At 46.0% G+C, this 13036-nt stretch overlaps 1 protein-coding gene across 3 annotated transcripts in view; it reads left to right on the forward strand.

Moving 5' to 3' along the window:
* GATM (glycine amidinotransferase) overlaps positions 1 to 13036 on the forward strand; it is a 36177-nt gene that overhangs the window by 14309 nt on the left and 8832 nt on the right. For all 3 annotated transcript variants that reach the window (XM_082198704.1, XM_082198705.1, XM_082198706.1), the window contains exons 3-6: positions 4785 to 4980; positions 6463 to 6653; positions 9114 to 9251; positions 10093 to 10257. In XM_082198704.1, coding sequence (XP_082054830.1) covers positions 4785 to 4980; positions 6463 to 6653; positions 9114 to 9251; positions 10093 to 10257 — 690 coding nt within the window. The remainder of the gene's footprint in view (positions 1 to 4784; positions 4981 to 6462; positions 6654 to 9113; positions 9252 to 10092; positions 10258 to 13036) is intronic.

Consider the following 13036-nt stretch of genomic DNA (forward strand, 5'->3'; position numbering starts at 1 on the left):
GGGTTTGCCATATCTTGAAGACGCTGCCAGCTTGAGATGGGGAAAGAGGTGCACAGAGCCCTTGCTGCCACTTCCCCATGCCTCTTTCCCAACTCGGGTTGGCAGTGCCTGCGGTGTGCAGAGCAGCCCAAGCCCAATCCTTGCTGTGACCTGATCTTTGCTGCGACAGCCTCACTCCACTGCAGCGCTTCTGCTTCCGGGGTACAGGGCCCTCTGAAACATACACATGCCCCCCCAACCCAGACATTTCCTTTAAAATGTAAAAATCTGCCAGGATGGGCATGTTGGCACCCAAAAGGAGGGCACATCCAGGTTTCCCCAGATGTCTAGCAACCCTAAAGGTAAAGGGACCCCTGACCATTAGGTCCAGTCGTGGCCGACTCTGGGGTTGCGGCGCTCATCTCGCTTTATTGGCCAAGGGAGCCGGCATACAGCTTCCGGGTCATGTGGCCAGCATGACCAAGTCGCTTCTGGCAAACCAGAGCAGCACACAGAAACACCGTTTACCTTCCCGCCGGAGCGGTACCTACTTATCTACTTGCACTTTGATGTGCTTACAAACTGCTAGCTTGGCAGGAGCAGGGACCAAGCAACAGGAGCTCACCCTGTCACAGGGATTCGAACCGTCGACCTTCTGATCGGCAAGTCCTAGGCTCTGTGGTTTAACCCACAGCGCCACCCGCGTCCCGTCTGGCAACCCGAGGGTGGCACAATTTAAAATGGAAACAGATGCCCCTAAATATTTTCTTGGATCCATGGATCCAAGAAGTGCAACAGCGTTTCCTGTTCAGAATGAAGTTTTAGTCATGCTTCAGTCCTTCGTTTATTAGCATGCACCTCTTTTAGGAAACTCGGTAGAAGGAAAGTCCTCCGTGTGGGAGGGATTAGCATGGCTGTATGTGTTTTAGCAGAGGAAAATGCTCTCTTTAGTAAGGCTGATTTGATAGGCTGATAATGGAAAATCAGTTCTCAGCATTGCTTATCAAATATGAACAAATGTCAATGACAGAGAAACTAATATGCATTTTAATTGCATGTAGCTGATTGAGGGTTTAAATCTGTTGTGAACATGATGAAAACAAACAGAGCATGCATTTGACAGTAGCATTAGTAATCATCACCATCATAATTATAGCATTTCTATAGGAACTTGAGGACATTCAAAATGTTTCACATAACTTTACGGCAAGTGGTATTTGTAGTATGATCAGTATTAATGGTAGTAATAGTGTGTAGATGTTTGTTGTGTGCGTGTATATATATGCACTCTGGTCTAAACCACTGAGCCTCTTGGGCTTGCTGATGGGAAGGTCGGCGGTTTGAATCCCCATGACAGAGTGAGTCCCTGTTGCTCTGTCCCAGCTCCTACCAACCTAGCAGTTTGAAAGCACGCCAGTGCAAGTAGATCAAAAGGTACTGTTGTGGCAGGAAGGTAAATAGCATTTCCATGCGCTTTGGCTTCCATCACTGTGTTCCGTTGTGCCAGAAGCGGTTTAGTCCTGTTGGCCACAGGAGCCGGAAAGCTGTCTGTGGACAAATGCCACAGCCTGAAAATCCCTCAGCCTGAAAGCGAGATGAGGAAAACACTACCCCATAGTCACCTTTGACTGGACATAACCGTCCAGGCGTCCTTTACCTTTACCTTACCTTTACACAGTATATACCATACTCTGTCACTATCTATCCTCTTAAATCGTAATTTAAATTGTAAGCCTCATAGGGGCAGCAGGGATCTTCCTTTTAAGGGGGTGTGGTATCCCCATACTCTGTGAAGTGCTGTGTCCATTGAGAGCACTACATAAATATCAGAAAACGGTGTTTCCAAGCAGACCCCTATAATCTCGTACTTGTGTGGCTTCTGATAAGAGTCTCCAGGCTCCTGGAATGACACCAAGGGAAGTTTGCGATACAGTTTCCCAACAGAGTTGAGAGGGTAGCAAACCGCTTTTATATATTTTATTTTTAAAAGGGTGCTTTTAAATTATTTTTTTTAAGTGCATTTATCACAGCCTGCAATGAGCGGTTTGACATGTAGGTTACGAGTTGCTGAGCTGGCAGTCTCTGAAGGTCGTTCTTATGTTACAGGTTTCATTCCAGGCCATTTCTGAGTCTCCAGGACTGAGTCCTGCTGGCAGAAAATCTCGGGCTGTGTACTGTACATTTGGCCGCCGCTGCAGCAATTCATCTTCTAGCTGTCTAAAGGCCTTCTTAACATTTCCCTACTGAAACTTAAATACAGTCACAGATGTTCAGTGTTGGCTGAGCTCACTGCTCTGCTGACCTCTTTTTTTAGCAGCCGGGGGGGGCAGTATTTTTTTTTAATAAAAAAAACCACATTCACTTATTCATTGACTTGTTCAAAGACTTAATACGTGGCATTCACATACAGTGGTGCCTTGCAAGACGAAAAGAATCCGTTCTGTGATTCTCTTCGACTAGCGGTTTTTTCGTCTTGCGAAGCAAGCCCATTGACGGATTAGCAGATTAGCGCTATTAGCGCTATTAGCGGCTTTTAGTGGCTTTTAGCGGCTTATCTGCTGATCGGATCAGCTGATAAGTGGCTTAGCGGCTTAGAAAAGGGGGGGGGGGAACCCAGCAGGAACTCGCAAGACATTGTCGTCTTGCGAAGCAAGCCCATAGGAAATTAGTTTTGTGAAGCACCTCCAAAACGGAAAACTCTTTCGTCTAGCGAGTTTTCCGTCTTGCGAGGCATTCGTCTTGCGGGGCACCACTGTATAATGTATTGCATATGTGCAAAGCTTTGCTTGCGTTCTGTGGAAGGCGGCTGGCTGCAACACTCATTCCACTACAGTGGTACCTCGGGTTAAGTACTTAATTCATTCTGGAGGTCCGTTCTTAACCTGAAACTGTTCTTCACCTGAAGCACCACTTTAGCTAATGGGGCCTCCTGCTGTTGCCGCGCCGCGGGAGCATGATTTCTGTTCTCATCCTGAAGCAAAGTTCTTAACCTGAAGCACTATTTCTGCGTTAGTGGAGTCTGTAACCTGAAGCGTATGTAACCCGAGGTACCACTGTACTAGCTTATGGGTTTTTTTCCCTGCATGTACATAAGAGGAAGGTGACAGATGTATTGTACAGTGGTACCTCGGGTTACATATGCTTCAGGTTACAGACTCCACTAACCCAGACATAGTACCTCGGGTTAAGAACTTTGCTTCAGGATGACAACAGAAATCGTGCTCCGGCGGCGCAGCGACAGGCCCCATTAGCTAAAGTGGTGCTTCAGGTTAAGAACAGTTTCAGGTTAAGAACAGACCTCTGGAACGAATTAAGTACTTAACCAGAGGTACCCCTGTATTGGTATTCTTACTGCTGCATCCCTGAACCCGGAAGTTTGTTTCAGGCATTTTATACCCTGCCTTTGAAGGAAAAATGACCGTCGGAGCAGCTTAAATAAATCAACTACTAAGGTGGTTTCTGACTTGAGGCTCACCGTCTAAAAAGTCATGACACGTGAGGAAAAAGGAACTGGAGGGAGGAGGAAGAAAGCATGCTCAAAAAAAGAATGTTTGGGTCAGGCACCCCCTTCGCTCAGGCAGCTGACGTAATGGCAGTCACTGCACCCAATTTCTACAAGACTTAACTAGGGATGTTGAACAATTTTGATGGAAACAGGAGTAGAAATTGCCAATGTAATAATGTTCCTTGTGTTTTTATATTTTGCTAGAGGAAGCCCAGAGTGGCTGCGGCAACCCATGGGTGGCATATAAATAATAGAGGGGGGAAAGGCTGACGCGAGGTTGCCCAGTTAACTTTGTGCTGAATGGGGATTTGAACTCAGGTCTTTCTAGTCTAAGCCCAGGACTCTATGGAAAACTGTCCGGCAATCCCTCTTGCTCATCTCAGTGGAATTTCTCCAGCTTGCAGTTGCAGTGGTGCCATGTGATTCAGGTGCCATGTGAATAGCAATAATTTTTATTTATTACCCCCACATGGCTTGGTTATGACAATTCAAAATACTTTATTTACTTACTTACTTACTTACTTACCCCCCTATACCTGGAGGTCTCAGGGCGGTTCACAGAATAAAATCCAAATATAAAACCACAAAATACATAATCAAAATAAAAACAACAACCCAATAACCCCCACTCCAAAAAAGCACATTTCAAAAAGGCATAGGATCCTCACAATATTCAAAGTAAGACAATTGCCGTATTTTTTGCTCTATAAGACGCACTTTTTCCCTCCTAAAAAGTAAGGGGAAATGTGTGTGCGTCTTATGGAGCGAATGCAGGCTGCACAGCTATCACAGAAGCCAGAACAGCAAGAGGGATTGCTGCTTTCACTGCGCAGCGATCCCTCTTGCTGTTCTGGTTTCTGAGATTCAGAATATATTTTTTCTTCTTTTCCTCCTTCAAAAACTAGGTGCGTCTTGTGGTCTGGTGCATCTTATAGAGCGAAAAATACGGTAACAAACCTAGACAAGAGCCAATCATTGGAAAGACCATGATCTCAGAAATGTTTGCAGCGATATTTATTGGCAACCAAATTATCCAGGTGCCTTTCTGATACAAGACAAAAATCGCTTTGAAATAAGAGTGGGAAGGGGAAAAAAATTAGCTTTGGTTGTTGAGCCGATGTAATACTATTCAAAAATAGTTTTTAAAACTTAGAATTACAGAAAATGCAATCACCTGAATATACAAGTCCTATGAGATTGACATACTGTTGTTTAACTGTTAGTAGATGAATACAGAGTGATTCTTTGCAATGTTAATATGATGCTGGTTCATGTCTGCTTTTTCTTTATTGATTACCAGGCGAATACCTATGAGAAGTACTGGGGATTCTATCAGAAGTATGGAGGCCAGAGTTTCCCCCAGGATCATGTGAAGAAAGCAATTGCTGAAATCGAAGAGATGTGCAATATTCTGAAAATGGAAGGAGTGATTGTGAGAAGACCAGAGCCACTTGACTGGTCGACCAAATATAAAACGCCTGACTTTGAGTCCACCGGTAATTGCTCAGTGACTTGGAATGTGCAGAATCGATTTAGCGCATGCCCACATCTAAGCCGTACATGTAAAGCACCTGGGAATCCTGGGAAATGTAGTTTAAGGGTGCCGGGAATTGTAGCTCTGTGATGGATAAACTGCAGGATTCTTTGGAGGAAGCCATGATTGCGAAAAGTGGTAAAAACATGCTTAAAATGTACATTGTGGGTGTGACCCACGTCTCCGTCTCCTCATTATTTTATAATGTATTGTTTATTCGTTATTGAAGAGATTTGTTTCCTCTTTTTAAAAAAACTAAAAAACTTTAAAGTCCTCGTGACAATTCATAAAGGACAACAAGAGCCTACCGTTAAGCAACTTAGTGTATTGCTAGCTATAGTTTCACAGGGACTTCAGGGGTTGGCAAGGCTTACTGAAATATACTTGGAGTCGAGAGTGGATTTCATGCTCTTTATTCAGCTCATAGTGGTGAGGAGGAATGGAAGTTCCCCCAGAATGTCTGCTTTATATACATTATTTACACAATGGACCCCACATGATTGGCTAATTCCGGGATTCTCCTGTAGGCCAATCAGGTTGCGGATTCACTTCCACCTGGAGCTGGATTGGGTGGCTCCTGTGGACCAATCAGACTGCTGCATTCTGGATCCTATTGTTCTAGGACCAATCAGGCTGCTGCATTCTGAATCCTATTTTTCTAGGACCAATCAGACGGCTGCATTTTGGATCCTATTCAACTCAGTACATAACACTTACCTTGCCTGGGCCGGTTCACTGCCATGGAGACCCCTCCGTGGGCCCGATTGCGGGCGTGTGTGAGTGTGCATGTCCACAATTTTCAGCATCTGTGTCTGCGCAGACGCGATTTCTGGCGCTACTCGGCGAGTCCCCACACCACGCTGTGCCAGTTTAACGCAGCACGCGGGGTCTCGCGAGCGGGTGGCTCGGTTTTGGGGCAGCTCGTGGGCCGGTAAAATGACCCCTGTGGGCCACTTGTGACCCATGGGCCTTAGGCTGTCGGCCCCTGATCTAGATCTTGCTAGGCCTACATAGACATCACTGTTATGCTGTTGTGATGTGCTTTAGGCACACAGTGGAGCAGCCATGATGGATTAAAATGGATGACACGCTAAAATGTTTGTCTGCCCCATACAAACTACTTGAAATTGAGTGCAGTGTTTTGCTGCTTTTTGATAAAGGCTTGGCATTCTGGTTAAGAGTGGCAGAAACACAATCGTGTCCCCAAAAGAAGGTTGGGTCCTAACACATTTTGGCAAACCGACGCTGGGAATCGAGTTGATTTGTTTCGGTTACGTTCAGTAGCCTGTGGTTTGCTTGTTTTTTTGCTTGATGTGTGGAAGCTTCACTCCCTCTTCCACCGGGTTGCTACTGAGCAAAATCGAACCTTGACTGGGATCCGGTGTGCAGGATTTGTGCCGCTGTTGATTGGATCCCCATATCAAACACTTTGTTCTTTTGGTAGGGATGTACGCAGCTATGCCAAGAGACATTCTGCTGGTCATTGGGAACGAGATCATTGAAGCGCCGATGGCTTGGCGCGCTCGTTTCTTTGAATACAGAGCGTATCGGCCCATCATCAAAGAGTACTTCCGCCGCGGATCGAAATGGACCACAGCACCAAAGCCCACCATGGCTGATGAACTTTATGACCAGGTATTATTATCCGTTTGGCTTTCAAGCAAGCAACTATGGTGGCAGGAGCAAGGGTACCTTCCTGGTGATATTGGAGTACAACTCCCATCATCCTTGACCATTGATTGGCCATGTTGGTGTTGGAAAAACGCCCTGGGAAGGCTGCCAGTGTGGTGTAGTGGTTAAGAGCGGTAGTCTCGTAATCTGGGGAACCGGGTTCGCATCTCCGCTCCTCCACATGCAGCTGCTGGGTGACCTTGGGCCAGTCACACTTCTCTGAAGTCTCTCAGCCCCACTCACCTCACAGAGTGTTTGTTGTGGGGGAGGAAGGGAAAGGAGAATGTTAGCCGCTTTGAGATTCCTTCGGGTAGTGATAAAGCGGGATATCAAATCCAAATTCTTCTTCTTCTTCTTCTTCTTCTTCTTCTTCTTCTTCTTCTTCTTCTTCTGCAAACTTCCCTACGTCTCCGGAGCATTCCCCTGTGGCTCTCTCTGGCTATAAATCTTCTTCAGTCAAGAGCGGCCAGTAATAAGCAACTCTTCTCTCCTGAAAAGAGCACGCCAGTCTTCTGGCATATCATAGCAGAAGGAAGACTCACTCGTAGTTCTAAAACTACTTTATTTACAGTCTTATATACAGAGGGAGGCGCTGTGGGTTAAACCACAGAGCCTAGGACTTGCTGATCAGAAGGTCGGCGGTTCGAATCCCCGCAACAGGGTGAGCTCCCGTTGCTCGGTCCCAGCTCCTGCCCACCTAGCAGTTTGAAAGCACCCCTAAGTGCAAGTAGATAAATAGGTACCGCTTTATAGCGGGAAGGTAAACGGCATTTCCGTGTGCGGCACTGGTGCTGGCTCACCAGTTGCTGCTTCGTCACGCTGGCCACGTGACCCGGAAGTGTCTTCGAACGGCGACGGCTCCTGGCCTCTTGAGCGAGATGAGCGTGCAACCCTAGAGTCGGTCACGACTGGCCCGTACGGGCAGTGGTACCTTTACCTTTACCTTTATACAGAGGGAGGCGGGTGGCACTGTGAGTTAAACCACAGAGCCTAGGACTTGCCGATCAGAAGGTCGGCGGTTCGAATCCCTGCGATGGACCTGAGCTCCCAGTGCTCGGTCCCTGCTCCTGCCAACCTAGCAGTTCAAAAGCACATCAAAGTGCAAGTAGATAAATAGGTACCCCTCCGGCGGGAAGGTAAATGGCATTTCCGTGCGCTGCTCTGGTTCACCAGAAGCGGCTTAGTCATGCTGGCCACATGACCCGGAAACTGTACGCCGGCTCCCTTGGCCAATAAAGCGAGATGAGCGCCTCAACCCCAGAGACTGGACCTAACGGTCAGGGGTCCCTTTACCTTTTATATACAGAGACTCCATCAGTACATCTGTGCTCTCTGAACACCAGTACAGTGGTACCTCAGGTTAAGTACTTAATTCGTTCCTTTCTTAACCTGAAACTGTTCTTAACCTGGATCACCACTTTAGCTAATGGGGCCTCCTGCTGCCGATGCGCCACCGGAGAACGATTTCTGTTCTTATCCTGAAGCAAAGTTCTTAACCCGAGGTACTATTACTGGGTTAGCGGAGTCTGTAACCTGAAGCGTCTGTAACCTGAAGCAAACGTAACCCGAGGTACCACTATACAGAACTGCAACACACACAGAAGTGAAACCAACTTCCAATAGTACTCAGAAGGAAGAGACAACACAGACTTCCTTTCTCACGCTCACTCAGACACTCACGTGATGTATACGATAATAATAATAATAAATTATTTGTACCCCGCCCATTTGGCTGGGTTTCCCCAGCCACTCTCGGCGGCTTCCACAAAGACCAAAAATACACTAAGATGTCACACATTAAAAACTTCCCTGAACAGGGCTACCTTAAGATGTCTTCTGGATGTCAGGTAGTTGTTTATCGCTTTGACATCTGCTGGAAGGGCGTTCCACAGGGCAGGCGCCACTACCGAGAAGGCCCTCTGCCTGGTTCCCTATAGCTTTGCTTCTCACAATGAGGGAACCGCCAGAATTCCCAAATCATACTACAAATCATAGTACCACTCGCTGGAGCAGCTCAGATAGATAAAAATCCTAACAGTTGGCAGGGGCTGATGGGAGCTCAATGCCAACAATAATATCTGCAGGACCATCCGTGTTCCTCGCCCCAGAAATCGGGGTTTGGCCCCAGCATGTTTGCATTGGCAACCCTCCCTGCTAGAACTATCAGCCCTGGAAAAGCTTAGGCCAGGCTTCCTCAACCTCGGCCATCCAGATGTTTTGAGACTACAATTCCCGTCATCCCTGACCACTGGTCCTGCTAGCTAGGGATCATGGGAGTTGTAGGCCCAAAACATCTGGAGGGCCGAGGTTGAGGAAGCCTGGTTTAGGCAGATCAGAGGTTGAGAAATGGCGCCGTGTGATTGCCCTGAGTAGTGAGAACAGTCCTAGCGAAGGCCTGTGTGTATTTTGTCTTTCTGAAACCAGGATTACCCCATTCGCACGGTGGAAGACAGGCACAAGCTGGCTGCACAGGGCAAATTTGTCACAACTGAATTTGAGCCGTGTTTTGATGCTGCAGATTTCATACGAGCCGGAAGAGACATCTTTGTGCAAAGAAGTCAGGTGAGCAGATCAGTTCCTTTTTTTGCAGTATAATTTTTTATTAATTTTTTCAAACATCTGCACCATAATCTTCTTATCAAATAGTTACATTGTTTCATAAATTGACTTCCCACTCTCATTTCTGCAGTCTTTTTACTCAGACCGTCTCTACTGCATTATATATTTATTACAAAAGTTTCTTTGGTGCAATTATTTTATCATTTTTTTCTTCCTCTGCTTTTAGCTAGAATCCAGACTTCAATTTCATTTGGCTATAGTGTTTTTAAAAATAGTCCATTCTTCTATGAAAAGTTCACCATTTTGATCTCTTAATTTCACTGTCAGCTTTGCCATTTCTGCGTAGTCCAACAACAAAATTACATCCATTATTCGTTTTTTAGTTAGATTTATTTGTTGGTTAGTGCCAACTTTTATGCTGACTTTGAAAAGCCTGCTGAAAACTTTTCTATTCCGCTACACCTATGCAGACAATTAAGAATACACCCCCCCCCCAATGCTCTATTGATGTTCAGTTTAAATATCTGCCTCTCTCTGTCCCTCCGTTGCGTCAAGTTGGCAGAGTTTTGCGCTTTGGGAATACGTTGATCGGAGTTAATGCGGCATGTGTTTGTTAGTGGCGGAGTTTAGATGAGTGATTTATGTCATTCCCCCTTTAAAAAAGCTCAGCAACTCTGGTCAATCCTCAGTGACAATGGGTAGATCAGGTAGATCACTGCCATTTTTTTAAAAAATACTGGGAGTAGATCGAAGTCTCTTGGGCGTTGGACGGGCCTGATACATGGCTTACTGTTGTTGCAGATATTTCTTCTGAAACAACTAAAAGTCTAAATCTTGCTCTCAGGTTACTAACTACTTGGGTATTGAGTGGATGCGGAGACACCTTGCGCCGGAATACAGAGTGCACACCATCTCTTTCAAAGACCCCAATCCCATGCACATTGATGCCACATTCAACATCATCGGACCGGGCCTCGTGCTTTCCAACCCAGACCGTCCGTGCAATGAGGTAAGGGCTCTTCAGACAAACTGGGGGCAAGAATATAAGAGCAGCCCTGTAGGATCTGGCCAAAGACCCACCTATTATTGCTATTAGTATTATTAGTTATTGAATTTATATACTGCCCTATACCCGGGGGTCTCAGGGTGGTTCACAGAACGAAATCAAAATATAAAACCACAAAATAGGTAATCAAAATAAAAACAGCAACCCAATAACGCCCCCGCCCATTTTAAAAGGGCATAGGATGTCAATCAAATCAACCAAAGTCCTGGATAAAAAGGAATGTTTTTGCCTGGTGTCTAATGAAGGTGCCAGGTGAACTTCCCTGAGGAGAGCATTCCACAGATGGGGAGCCACTGCGGAGAAGGCCCTGTTCTCGTGTTGCCACCCTCTGGACCTCTTGAGGAGGCACACAAAGGAGGGTCTCAGAAGATGATCTCACGGTCCGGGTAGGTTTGTATGGGAAGAGGCGGTCCTTGAGGTATTGCGGTCCTGAGCCATTTAAGGCGTTATAGTTCAAAACCAGCACTTTGAATTGGGCCCGGAAACTAATTGGTAGCCAGTGCAAGTGAGACCAGGATCGATATAATATGCTCAAACCGTCTTGCTCTGGTGAGCAACCTGGCTGCTGAATTCTGCACCAGCTACAGTTTCCGAACAATCTTCAGAGGCAGCCCTACGTATATTGCACGGCAGTAATCTAGTCCAGTATCCTGTTCTCACAGGGGTCAACCCATGGGAAAGCAGGACCCCCAAGAACAAGAGGGCCCCCCCCTCTGCAGCTTCCAGCAACTGGTAGTCAGAAGTATCACAGCCTCTGACCATGGAGGCAGAACATAGCCTTTGTGGATAGTAGCCCTTGATAGCTTTCTCCTCCATGAATTTGTCTAACCCTCTTTTGAAGCCATCCCAAGTTGGTAGCCACCACTGCTTCTTGTGGAAGCAATTTCTGGTGTATTTCTAGGCCTCTTCCCTGCGGCACTAGCTGATTATGTGCAGGGAGTTTGATGCAGGAGAATATTCAAAGATCCTGTTCACACACCTCCATTCTTAAAGTGGTAGAGTCCTGCCAGGAGAACGAAAGAGCCCTGTTGAATCAGACACAATGGCCAGTCTAGGCCCACAGGTGCTTTCGGGAAGCTTGCAAGCCGAGACTTTTCTGAACCCTTTGAACAAGTCGCTAGGTGTCTCGTCAGCAATTGTTAACTAAGCCAAACATTATTTAAGCCCTTGTTTTTGCAGCTGACCTTGGGCAATTGCGGGCAAAGGTTGTGGTTCCTTTTTACAGCTCTTAAATTTGTGTGGGCTCTCCCTTGGACTCTTGATCTGTTTTTGCTCCAGCTAACAAAAGGACTGTGCAGTGGTACCTCGGGTTACAGGTTACATACGCTTCAGGTTACAGACTCCGCTAACCCAGAAACAGTACCTCGAGTTAAGAACTTTGCTTCAGGATGAGAACAGAAATCGCACAGCGGCGGCACAGTGGCAGCGGGAGGCCCCATTAGCTAAAGTGGTGCTTCAGGTTAAGAACAGTTTCAGGTTAAGAACGGACCTCTGGAACGAATTGAGATCTTAACCCGAGGTACCACTGTAGTGAGGGAAGCAGGTGGCACTGTGGGTTAAACCACAGAGCCTAGAACTTGCCAACCAGAAGGTCAGCGGTTTGAATCCTCGCGATGGAGTGAGCTCCCATTGCTCAGTCCCTGCTCCTGCCAACCTAGCAGTTCGAAAGCACATCAAAGTGCAAGTAGATAAATAGGTACCACTCCGGCGGAAAGGTAAATGGCGTTTCCATGCGCTGCGAGATGAGCGCCGCTACCCCAGAGTCGGTCACTACTGGACCTAATGGTCAGGGGTCCCTTTACCTTTACCACTGCAGTAGATTGCTTTATTTAGCAGAACTATTGCTCCGTTTGTTAGCTGCAGCTTCCTTGGGCAGAAAGATGCATGCAGCCAGTGCCAGATTTACGTATAAGCTAAACAAGCTATAGCTTAGGGCCCCACTCTCTTGAGCCCCCCCCCCAAATAAAGGAAAATAAAACTGGATATACATTTCCAAAATAAAAGATAAAAAACAAATAAAATAAAACCTACATACAGCAACAGTGTTTTGTGTTGTGTAGGCTCCTATGATGTAAGTAATGGGCCCCGCCTGCTAGCCTGCTCCCTAAAATATCACTGGTTTGCTATTATTATTTCATGTTATAGCAAGTTTCTAGAGACTAGATTATGAGTCTTTGTAAATTGTGTTTCTAAAGGAAATTCTGTTATTGCCAAATGCCAGTGTGTTTGCATTATTAAGTTTGTTATGAATAAAAAATCATTTTAATTTAGAGCTTAATAATTATTTCACTGTTAATATACTTCTTAATTGTATTTCACTATCAATATACTTCTTCTTAATTGTATTTCAGTTCAACAATTGCTTTGATAAAATACATATTTTGTTATATGCAAATGGCTTTAGATACCTATTAGGTCCATAAATTACCACGTAGCATATATTCAGCACAAAAAACAGGGACTATGTTGTTGACAAAGGACAGCTGGACATATAAAGGGCCCCATTACCTTCAGTAGCTGAGGGCCTCTCAATCCTAAATCTGGCCCTGCATGTAGCATATGGGGAATACGTTTATCTACATGAGAGGAATGGCCTACAAAAGCTGGCATGAGTGCTAGAGGGGAAGAAATTAGTGTGTGCTCCCTTTTAAAATATCTTGTCCGGTGGGGGTGCTAGAATCATCTGACGGGCCTCTGTGAGGAGGAGAATAGTGGACAAGAT

This window comes from Podarcis vaucheri (assembly GCF_965113315.1).
Source record: "Podarcis vaucheri genome assembly, chromosome: 14".
NCBI classification, from domain to species: domain Eukaryota; kingdom Metazoa; phylum Chordata; class Lepidosauria; order Squamata; family Lacertidae; genus Podarcis; species Podarcis vaucheri.